General features: G+C 46.2%; 1 protein-coding gene across 1 annotated transcript; it reads right to left on the bottom strand.

Annotated features, from left to right (window-relative positions):
• Window positions 1-2515: 2515 nt before the first annotated feature.
• LOC123043558 (uncharacterized) lies at window positions 2516-4639 on the bottom strand. Its single transcript, XM_044466048.1, has one exon. It carries the CDS (start codon window positions 4268-4270, stop codon window positions 2795-2797), a length of 1476 nt encoding a protein of 491 aa, XP_044321983.1. The 5' UTR covers window positions 4271-4639; the 3' UTR covers window positions 2516-2794.
• Between the last annotated feature and the right edge of the window lie 7811 nt (window positions 4640-12450).

Genomic DNA, 12450 nt, shown 5'->3' on the forward strand with positions numbered 1-12450 from the left:
TTCTCCTGACTGGCTTACCAGATGTGACCAATAAACAAGATATTACCAAAACATACTCGTGATCCTTACGCCGAGAAGCTTATCGCCGCCATAGCCGCCGCATGAGCGTGGTTAGGGTCTCGGTGGCGCTGTCGCTGTGAGCCTGCGAGAGAAAAAGCTATCGCAAAGAAGAGTTGAATGGGCTTTGGCCCAATCAACCACGGACCTCCGATTTTTCTCCTGGAGTAGCAGCTTATCGGACAGTCAGGTAAGTTGAGGCCCACTCGGAGTTAAACGTGCATCCAACGATCAGAAACAATCGAGACGCAGTATCTAATGGCCAAAGTCGCTGATTGTTTGAGAGGGCTCGGTTTAGGCTCAGTTTTACTGTCCTTGATTTGATGGCTAGCAAGCAATCGGACTCCACTTTGTGTCCTTGACTAGTGTTGCCACCGGCGAGCGGTTAGTGCTTGTTCTCTGAATAAATTTGTTCGTCCGTTCCAATGCCAAAGAAATCTCCTCCCTGTATGCAGCGACTTCCGCCTCCAAAGATGATGTACACCATAATTCTGCCGGTGTTATCACGCAGTACCGTTCCAGCACCACCAGTGTTCTCTCCGTGAATATACGACCCATCTATGTTCAGCTTCGCCTATCCTACTGGTGGTTTCTGCCAACGATCTGTGTTAGTGTTTCGGATTGTAAACCTGTACAAGGCAGAGACAAAAGCATTAAATAAAAAAAACTATTTGACTCAAGTCTCATTTATTTATGAATTGGTTACTCATCTGTCTTCCGGTCTAAATCTTGAAGGAGAAATTTTTGTGGTGGCGTATCTCTTTAGCTGGGTCGTAAAAGCTTTCTTTGCAAAAACCATTTTAGCTAACAGGTACTAGAGGAGAATGACGTTTTGGATCTCCGCCTCCATGGAGGCCGAACTTAAAAAAAAAAATCGAAATTTCCATTTTTCAAAATAATCTGAAAAAATGAACAATTAAACAAGGATGTGATGTGTATGCATGTAAAAGTTCAGGATGATATGCATTGAAATGTGACTTGTACTAAAAAGACAAATTCATGGTCCGCGATTTTTTGTGTGTGTTAAAAAGCCTCAGAATTTTTTTTTTGGCACAACCCCCGTTTCAACGTATTTCGTCCTGAAAATTTACACAATTCTACATTATGCCTTCATCTATATTTGTATTTTTTCAGATTTTTTTAAATGTAAAAATATGAATTTTCACGAATTTTGAATTTTGCATTTGGAGGCCTCCACGGAGCTCGACCTCCAAAAGCAATTTCCGGTACTATAGCAACTAACATCTAGTTTCTTTTTGGCTGTTTCAGACTTCCTATTCACTGTACAACTTGGTGTATCCTCTCGAAATTATCTCCTGCACAGAAAATTGCAAGCACCTAGATAACTCGAGCATCATTGCTCTAAAAAAATGAGTTTGTTAATCAGTTTAGTTTTTATTTTAATTTACCGTTCACCCAGGAGCAGATGAGCTCCGGCTCAGTTGTGAATTATCACAATACAAAGCACAAACACAAATATGTATTTAATGGAAACAAACGACACACACACACACACACACACACATTGTATAAATACACAACCACAAGTAAATCCATGTGAAAAATAAAAAAGAGTAAACACATCATACATGCGTGTACCCTGAAGCAATCCAGACAGAGAGCAACGAATCATACGGAGATAGTGTGCAGCCCCAGCCCCCAGCCATCCAGATGCTGCGCTGGCCATGTGCACCACCCGCCCAGCCACCAGGCCACCACCCACAAACAGGCACAGCACATTCCAGGGCCAAAAGGACACGTACTATCTTTGGCAAGGAAAAGGAAATAAAACCACCCCAGTGGCAGCGACCAACAAATAAGGCCAGACACACCAGTATCTTCCACGATGTTCAGAAACATTCCCCACAAGCAAACGCACATGCGGCTGCAGCGCGCAAATTTGGCATGCCCTCATTTGGAGTAAAAAACAGAACCTGGATATACGTGTGCAGCGCAGGAGAATAGATGCTTCGACGATTACAGCGCAGGCACACGCGCATGTCTGCACCAACAGATGCAACTGAAAATACTTGAACCTGATATTCTGATCAGATCGGTAAACTTGATATAAATTAACCGATTACTGCAATTACAGTAGCCATCTGTAGCTAAACAGAGGTAATGCAGGCACGAGCAAATAGATATGCTTGGCTTGGAGAACAGAGTAACAGGACTGAATACAGAAATTCAGGTTCTGCGGATGCCAGGGAACCAGGAGGTCATGGTTTGTTCAGAGTCATGGCATGGCAGAACAAAGGCACCACAGAATCCACAACCGCCTTTTCGGTTTTCTTCACCCATTCAGCATACAGTCTGGCATGCCTTGAAATTCCTGAAACAATTTGATTGCTACAGCAAAACAAATGTGATGAACATAGTGCGGTAATACAAATGGAGCTGCAGGAACTACCTGAAAAAAGATCACAGGGGAAGTGAACATAGTTTCAGAAAATTCGAATGAATCTAAATTGATTTAATTCCTTTGCTCAATGACAGTAACAATCGCAATCCGCAGAATTTGACTGGGAATGCAGTTAAACGCTACCTTTCTTTTCCTCAAATCTTTTTAACTACAAGATCTAACTAACAAGCAGAGAATAAACCGAATCCCTTAATCCCTATCTTCACAATGAAACTAATATACTTTCAAAATCAGATATGTAGTGCAAGTATGGAACCATTGTATCCTCTGTAGTCGAACTCTATCTGCAGCAATTCTGAATGTGTATGGCAGCAATCAAAACCACTGATGCACAAGAACGCCGCTCTCCCGGAGCGAGCTGAAGAGCTCCAGGCACTCCTCGTATGTGTTCTGATACTTGGGCGACCGCTCGCCAGGGCAGCACCTTTGCCACCGGTTGTAATGGCACTCGAGGAACACCTCGTCGACCAAGCAGATTGCGCCCGTGTCGAAGAGTCTCGGGATCAAGTCAAACTCAGTCCCCTCCACATCCATCTTCATCACCACGTAGTCCTGCTCCGACACCGTCTGCTTCAGCCACTCGGCGAAATCAAATGCCTGCACACTGCGCACCTTGCCGGACATCTTCTTACCGGCCGTGGGGCGGATGCGCCCCATGCCACGGCCACTGGCCTTAGCCTCATCCTCCTTTCCAGGGTCGCCATTGATCTCGAAGCTGAGCGTGTCATTCTTGACCCAGGCGGCATACGGAAGCAATGTGACCCCCTTCCTTGTGGCGTAATCAGGGTGGAACGTCGGGTCGGCCTCGATGGCGAACACCTCGAAGGTGTGGTTCTGCTTGGGGTACTGCTTCCGGAACCAGCTGCCGATGCTGGACCCGTAGCTGCGTGAGCCGAGATCAACGTACACATACCGGCGCTTGAAGCTGATGTCGGCAAGGTCTGGAAGGTACTTGATGTTCTGGATGTTTCGCTTCAGCGTCAGCCATGGCTTCAGCGGCTCTTCCTCGATCAGCAGCTCGGCGCGCGTCAGGAGCTGGATCTTGTGATCGCCAATTGTGCAGTTGCTCGCTGAATTGTCGGTGGAGGTGGACGCCATAGTCGGCTGAAGCTTCTGGAAGACCAGTTCACGGAGGGTGGACGCGTCGGGGCAGTTGATCTCGCGAGATCGGCGCAACCGCAAGGCCGGGAAGAGCGCCTGAAGCGAGCGGAGGCTGTAGGCGTCGGCGGCGCTGGAGGTGAGCACGACGAGATGGCCCTCCGGCCTCAAGATCCGCGCGGCCTCGCCGGCGAGGTCGGCCGGGCGCTTGGACGAGTCGAGGGCGCGGCCGGCGAAGACGAAGTCGACGGAGGAGGACTCGAACGGCAGGCGGCGGTCGTCACCGGCGACGGCGAGCGGCGGGGAGCGCCTCCTCGCGACGGCGACGGCGCCGGCCACGCCGAGCTCCCGCAGCGCGAGCGCCTGCTGGGCCCCGCCGAGGCAGACGGCGCGGGAGGACGACGCCAGGAGGCCGTCGGCGAGGTGCCGCCCGAGGACCCCGGCGTGGAACTCCACCGCCTGGCGCCACTCGTGGCTGCGCCACGCCTCCGGCGTCCCCGCGGCCGCCGCGGCCTGGGCGTGGGTCCTCCTCCCGACCACCGCGGTGGACGGCACGGCCGGGTCGGGCGCCCACCCGCCGCCCACGGTCAGGAACGCCCCGTACAGCAGACGCAGCGCGAGCGCGGCGACGCCGAGGAGGAGCGCGCGCGTCAGGAGCCCCTTCCCGTGCCACTTCCTCGCCGCCGGCTCCATGCCGGTCCGGGCTACACCAGCCGCCCCTTGCCCGCGAATCTAGCGGCGGGGCCGGTCGGCCAATCAGACGATGGTCTCGTGGGGAAAATTCCGGCGTGCGTGCGCGCGTGGGGGCTAACGGGCGCAGAAGCGGGCGGAGGTGTGGTTGGCGCCGACGAGGGGGAGGCCTGGGGGCGTGGGCTGGAAGAAGCGGGGCGCGGGGGGCGGGTAATTGGGGAGGGTGGGAGGCTCCATGGTTGGTTATTCGTGGTGGACGGCCGCCGCTCCCATCGGAAATTCGGGGGCGAGCGGCGACGGCGAAGGTGGGTGGAGGAAGGTATAGGAGTTGGATTGGGCGTGTCGCTTTTCTCGGCGGGTATGGTGGGCCCGGATTTGCGCCGCCGAGTTAGGGGGGCCGGGGTTGCCCGGAATTTACGACGAGCGGCGCTCGACCGGTCTCTCGCGGTGCTTCCAAAAATAAATCGGAGTCGGTGGAAAATAAAGATCGTCCAAAAGGAGTACTCCGTAGAAAATAAATGTGCGATGATCTTATGTGTATCTCTCTCATTTACTCTTTTGTAGGAGTAGCAATGATCTGGTCTTTCACGCAGTAAATGTAAACAATTGATGAGGTAAAAATAAAAATAACCAGCAAAAAACAACGAATACATGGCCGCAAAAGAACTATGAATGCTAATGTAAAAAATGAACTAAAGGGGCATGATCTTCCAATTCCAGTGTCAGAATAATATATTTTTACATCGTACAAGAATAATGGTAAGAAAAAAAAGAAGATGACTAAAACCATTGAAAACCAAAGGAGCAAACATTAAAACTGGCATGGACGAACCAACCTGTTTTTTGTTTCCCCGCAAAAAAAAACTAATTAGGGTTCAAGTCCAAAATTGACACTAGTGGTTGCATTTTTTTGGATTTGTTTCAAGCCGTTCGGTGATGTGGCGTTCAGTGGGAGGAGATGTTCTCGTCGACTACGAAGGGGTCTGTAGCGATTTCGTCAATCTCAAGGAAGGAAGGAAGGAGGAGGATCATGGGGGCCAGAGCCAGAGAATCCAGACCTCTGTCTCTGTCTCGTCTGGCGTGCCAGCGCCAGGCAGGCTGTGGGTTGGCTTGGCTGGGAAGCTCTGCTTCGTCACGCGGTTTCGGATCCGCTCCCGCCTCTGGATGGATCAGGTCGAGCCTCCCATGCGCCAGACCCTTCGCGGGCCCATGGACCCGCCGCGCTTTATCCGTTCGTGGGCCCGCGGGGCAGCTCCGCCACGACGGGCCCGTACGTCGTGTATTCCGTAGCCCGCACCAGGAGTGCTGTGACCGTTGCCTCAACAACAAAAATTCTCAAAAAAAAAAAAAAAACAACAAAAAAAGAGTGCTGTGACCGACCGTGCGTGTTCAAGAGCAGAGAGGGCAATCCATGCAAAAAATAGAAAGATTATCAGAGAGAGAGAGTAAAGAGCCAGCACTGAAAATTAAACGGTAGTAATCCACTCATGGGCTCAGTTTATCTCCATCGACCAATCCATCCCAAAAATAAAAAAAAATCTCCATCGACCATGACGCATAGAGGTCGTCTGTCGTATGTCTATGCCCACTCGCTCCAAAAGTGAAGTAAGTAGTAATGGACAAAATTTCATCTCTCAGTCTGCCACGCGACTGCGTACGCTTGTTAATTGCAAGCTGCTTTCTGGAACGATTGCATATCCATGTCAATAAATTGAGAACGTTTGAATGTGTCTTTGCTCATTACCACTTTCGTCCACCGTGTTTTTTAATCAATAATGAGGAATTGTATTCCTCAACAACCAGCTGATATATACTGCAAATAATGTCTCGTGGATCATGAGGCCACACATGCGTGCCCGCTTGAGTAAATAACTTCGCGAAGATATGAGCTTCATCTTTGAAATCCCTAAATTCAGGACTGAATTGCACCTTCTCAAACTGGATGCTTCTCGTCTCCATCTCCTTGATTGACAAACTATATGGCCTATGGTTTGGTTTGAAAATTGCTTTGATCACCTCACTACAACATATTACATTTGCCCTGACGAAAAAACAAGTGATATTGTTGGGTAAGCCGTTCAGCAACAGTCGATTGTCAGTGATGCACTGTTGGCAATACTTTGTTGGGGATAGGCACATAGCTCCAACAACCTTGCTGGTGCTTGGTTTTACCGGCGGTGGTCACTATGGGCAATCTAGTGAGTACTAGACCACCAACACCCATGTTATGGTTACCAATAGCAAAAAAAAAGGTTGTTGATATTTAAACGGGTAGCCCGACAATGCCGCTAGATTAGACAAAGAGGAACCTCTTGAAGGTTGTTCCAAAATGGTTGGCAAGTTCACCCAATAACTGTGCATCGCTTTTGCTACATGACATTGCTGACAAGAAATTTTGATACTTTCTGCACATTTTTTTACTACATATTGCTCAATACATTCAATTTTGAATGTATATCTAGATAAAAAAGCAGATGGTCTCAACAAATTATAAACACAAATACAATATTATGATCATATTGTCAATTGTTAAATGTACATATCATCTTAAAACCGTATTTTATCATAAATTGTTTAGTGTCACGGGTGGCTTATATCCAAGATCGGTAGAAGCATATGCCTAATCCACAAGGAAGACATTTGCCTTTCATCGTTTTTGGGCATTTCTTGAGAACAGTTAGGAGTAGCATGCAAGGAACGATGAGGCTCCACCAAAGAGACCGAGGTCATGAAGCTCCTCCTCTCAAGATAATGAGGGAAGAGCAAGAAATACCAATTCGAGCTCCAAGAGGTATGAGTGTAGGAAGGCCGAGATGGAGAGGTTAAGGAAAGGAGTAGAAGCTTTGGTGTCTTGAGGGAGAAGCTTGACGAGATAAAAACAAAGAAGGATATCGTGGCTAAGATGCTGAGAATGTGGAAGGCGTTGGAAGATGAGAGGAAGCAAGAGAAGTTAGCAAGGTGGCAGAAGGTCAATGAAAATTTGGAAAGAAAGGCCCGAGCTGGGAGTACTTTCCATGGTGGAGCAAAAATCTCAAGCTGAGGAGCGGGGGGCTTAATTAATAGGAGTCCACGATGAAGGTGAAGGTTGAGAAAAAATGAACAAGAATTTCAAGCAAGAAGAAAGGATTAAAATGGTGTGTATGAGAAGCTATGAGCAGTTTGGGATTTCACATGTGTTAGATGTTGGCTTCCAATACGGGTGGGACAATGGAAGGAGGTCTGGACTTTGGCATGGGGAGTGGCAATGAGAGTGTGTGTGATATTTTCTTATTTTGATTCTTGGTAGTGGATGCATATTCATTTTTTCATGTACCCTTGGGTGATGTTTAACCATTGGTTGAATTGTGTGGTATGTCGATGAAATGCTTGAGATGATTTTATATGTATCTTAGCTAATTTTGTGCGCAACCACCATTTGAATTTAAATCTTGAAAATTCAAATTGAATATTTGAAACATAAACTGAGTGGAGTAGAAACAATGAAGTAGGAATTGTTATGACGAGAAATTGGAGGTGTTTTTTTTGCGGGAGAGAAATTGGAGGTATAATGTGCTTGCATATCTTTGAAGTTACTCTACCAGCGTAATATTTTTTTATTACTTGTATCTATAGTTTATTACTAAAATAGAGGCAATGTCAATGTCAAGTTCGAATGAGACACAACTTTTCCAATACATTAGTGAACCAACATACTAGTTTACTAAACACTTTTGACAAAAAAATGCATGTTCTTAGCTAATAAGCTCCTCATAAATACATATTATATACTACTCCCTCCATTCCAAAATATAGTGCGCCCGCACTTCCCAAGGTCCAACTTTGACCATAAATTTAACCAACGAGACCGACAGTGGCGGGAGAAAAATTATATAATTGAAAACTTCTTTTGAATATGAATTCACTGGTATAACTTTTGCTCCCGCCGCAGTCGGTCTCGTTGGTTAAATTTATGGTCAAAGTTGAAGCACGGGAATAGATGAAACACTATATTTTGGAACGGAGGGTGTACTCTATTTTCTTACCATATACTAGAAATAAATATCAAGAAATTTGTAGAACCATACACTTCACATATTTGTACCAAACATATTTAAGAATGTTGAAATGTGTATAAATAGAGATATACATGCACTGTACACCGACGCAAATGTTGTAATATAATCTTGTGAGCCAAAATAATATTTACTTATTTATCTCAATTTTAAGTAATCCTACATAATGTTGGGGCAATATCTAGAAAAGAGAAAATGAACTACTAGAACATATGTTTTAAATATGTAGCATGGGGTGGTGTATCTTTTTTCAATAATTGATGTTAGTATATATTAAGTTTGAAATTTTCTAAAAATAAAATATATAGAAGTATGAACGTTTGTTATAAATATTTTATTTTAACACATCTCAAGTCTAAAATGAATTTAGACTGAGAACTAATTCTACACTAGTAGAACGCTCGTGCGTTGCTACGGGTTATAATACATATAAATGAAACAAATGGTTAAAGTCGTCTCCAAGATCATAGCGGAGGAGATATCAAAGCTTGAAGAGAGATGGGAGGGCGAGGGTAGAGGTGGCGGTCGGCAGTGGAAGGGCAGAGGGGCGGAGAGGGTTTCCCCGCCGTGAGCTGTAAGGGTACGAAAAAAAGCTTTTTTTCTAGCAATGATAGCTGGCCTTTACTTATTTTTTTAAGAATGAAGAGCTTTATTTCTTAGCAACCATAGCTAGCTACTAGCCTTTATTGATCATAAGGATGCGAGTAAACTTCAAGTATAGAGAGAACCTAGGCGGAGAGAGCTCTCGCTCATTTATTGATCATCAATGAATACTGCCCATTTTTCCAACACCCGACTGAAAGTGCAATATTGCTCTTAAGTATATTTTTGATGTTGATGACAAATTACATATAGGGTACTAACTATGTTTGCTGAGTATATACACAGATCATTAGTTCCCTTGGTTTTAATGTGCACCATGGACACATCAAATGAGATATTGCTCAAGAAGATAACCAATGAGGAAAGAAGCAAAAACGAAGCATTTTGCTCTTTTATACATTTTTTGAGTAATAGGGATCCCGCACTATTAAGAGGGGATCCGAGGTGTAGGTTCAAGGCTTGCTCAGAGTCTACTTCACAAGACGTTTTCACAAAGACAAAAAATTCCTAGGAAAACTACTTAGCCAAAACCTACTCTCCCTTCTCTCCACATACAGTCTCCTAGCCGGATCATCCGGATGAGGCCCCGGATCATCCGGGCTAGACCCGGATCGTCCAGAGTTGGTTCCGGATCATCCGGATAATGCATCCAGGGGCCATCTTTCGGCACTGACTATAGCCGGATCATCCTGACCTGTCCCGGATCGTCCGGACCTTGTCCCGGATCGTCCAAGTAATATAGCCCCTCTCACCACAGAACCCTGTTGGATGAAGCCGGATCATTCGGACATTCTCCCAGATCGTGCGGGCTTCGTCCAGATCATCCGGGCTGTCCTCCGGACCGTCCGGCCTCTTCGCAGCTCTGCTGCTACCACTTACATCGGGGCCTACAGTCAGATCATCCGGACGCTGTCCACATCATACGGATGGTACTCCAGATCATCCAGGAAAGTCAACCTCTGCTCCAAATGGCTCTAATCTATTGTGGGTATAAATAGCTCCTTACCTCTTCGAGATAAGGTGGAACACTTCACTCCAACACGCCCCAAGAACACCAGTGCTCCATCTCTCTTGCTCACCTATGAAATCCTAGATCCCGGTTTGATTCTTGAGAGATTGAAAGAGTTGTTCCAATCAAAAGGGTGAGCCTTCGTGGCGTTGGTGTGCCTTCATGGTAACATCCACCTCTCTAATGGTGACGTAGCTTCCCTCCAAGGAAGTGAACATCGGCATACATCCTTGTCTCTCGGAGTTGCGGTTATCCCTAACCCTAACTTCCTACTTGTGGTTACTTGTCTCTTAGTCTTTACTTATATCATATTGTGCTTGCTTACTCATCTACTAGTGTTACTTGTTTACCTTGCTTAGCTCTTAACAACATACTTGCAATTGTTAGGCTCACTTTCATATTTCACATTATTGCCTAAAATTGCTAAGTAACAATTAAAATTTGTAATTGTACCTATTAACCCCCCCCCCTCTAGGTCCATCTCGATCCTTTTAATTGGTATCAGAGCCTCGTGCTCCTTTCTTATGGCTTAACCACCCTAGAGCAAGATGAACCCCGACGGGACTCCCCTTGTTGTGGATCCGAAGGATAAGGGCGCGGCTTCCACGGAAGCCAAGTCCTTTACTTCTGAGGATCTGGAATGGGCCCTTGCTAAGCAAAAGGAGGAGCATGATGCTTCTCTTGAGGCCTTGGTCCAAATGAGATTAACCACATTAACCACGATGCTTGCACCACTTTCGGCTGGTGCGTCCTCGAGGCCAACTGTGCCTACTCCTTCACTTGGCAAACAACCTCCTAGTAATGAACACTCCAGTGTTCCTTGGCTTTAGGCAAGACCTCAAATAGAGAAACCAAAGTATAACCCTCAAGGCAAACCTCCCTTACTTGATGAGATTACCAATTTTGCTTTGTGGAGAGTTGCTATGCAGGATCATCTTTGATATGGAAATGATGAGATGTTGGAGATCTTGGAGTATGGTTACCAAGCTGTTGACCCGAAGAATCTTACACCAAGAGAGATATACGACAAGAATCTCAACGACACAACAGCCATGTGCATAAGGAGAGGTATGACTGACAAGCAAAGGAGACCATACATACACATCATAAGTGCCAAGGAATTATGGGATAGCATTGTGAGGACCAAGACCGGTACCTCCACTCTCCGGCTTGCTCAATATGAAATTGCCAAGGGTCAATTGCAAAACTTTTGTGTGGAGAAAGGTGAATCTCCCAAGCAGCTCCTTGAGTGTCTCATGACTCTCACCATTGACATCGAGTCTTGTGAGTGTGACAAGACATAAGATGGATTCAACTTGACTAAGTGATTTCTCGTGGACAAGTTGCTTCATGCTCTTGCTCCATATCATCACCAAATTGTGTGGGATATAAGACAACACCATGGATTCAAGGAAATGACTCCGGATGACATCATATCCACTTTCCAACTATTTGAAGAGTCAAAGGCAAATGCTACAAAACATCTTGCCATGCATGGTACCTCAACATCAAAGATCAATCTTGCATTGAAGGCCAAGCATGTATGTGAAGAAGAAGAAGATGATGATGAGATTGACTCCAATGAGAGTCCTTCATATGAAGACATTTCCCTCTTTGTCAAGAAGTTTAGCGCGGGAAAATTCAAGGGAAGATTCCAGAAGAAGAAAGTGAGAAAATGGTACAACTATGAAGGAACCAACCACTTCTCCAACGATTGCCCTTATGAGAAGAGAGAAGATAAACCAAGGTTTCCCAAGACCTTTCCCAAAAAGAAGGTTTGCCAAGCTTGGGGGAGTTGATACGTCTCCAACGTATCTACTTTTCCGAACACTTTTGCCCTTGTTTTGGACTCTAACTTGCAAGATTTGAATGGAACTAACCCGGACTAACGCTGTTTTCAGAAGAATTGCCATGGTGTTATTTTTGTGCAGAAATAGAAGTTCTCAAAATGACCTGAAACTTCACGGAGAATATTTTTGGAATTTATAAAAAATACTGGTGAGAATCAACACCAGGGGGGCGACACCCTGTCCACGAGGGTGGAGGCCGCGCCCACCCCCCTGGGGCGCGTCACCTGCCTCGTGGCCCCCCTAAGGCTCCACCGACGTCAACTCCAACTCTATATATCCATGTTCGGGGAGAAAAAAAATCAGAGGGAAGGATTCATCGCATTTTATGATACGGAGCCTCCGCCAAGCCCTAATCTCTCTCGGGAGCGATGATCTGGAGTCCGTTCGGGGCCCCGGAGCGGGGAATCCATCCCTGTCGTCATCATCAACCATCCTCCATCACCAATTTCATGATGCTCATCGTCGTGCGTGAGTAATCCCGTCATAGGCTTGTTGGACGGTGATGGGTTGCATGAGATTTATCATGTAATCGAGTTAGTTTTGTTAGGGTTTGATCCCTAGTATCCATCATGTTCTAAGATTGATGTTGCTATGACTTTGCTATGCTTAATGCTTGTCACTAGGGCCCGAGTGCCATTATTTCAGATCTGAACCTATTATGTTTTCATG

The sequence above is a fragment of the Triticum aestivum genome, chromosome 2B (genome assembly GCF_018294505.1).
Source record: "Triticum aestivum cultivar Chinese Spring chromosome 2B, IWGSC CS RefSeq v2.1, whole genome shotgun sequence".
Taxonomy (NCBI): domain Eukaryota; kingdom Viridiplantae; phylum Streptophyta; class Magnoliopsida; order Poales; family Poaceae; genus Triticum; species Triticum aestivum.

What these genes read in the sequence shown, in the direction of transcription:
- LOC123043558 (XM_044466048.1), bottom strand. Translation starts at nt 4,270, where the DNA reads ATGGAGCCGGCGGCGAGGAAGTGGCACGGGAAGGGGCTCCTGACGCGC.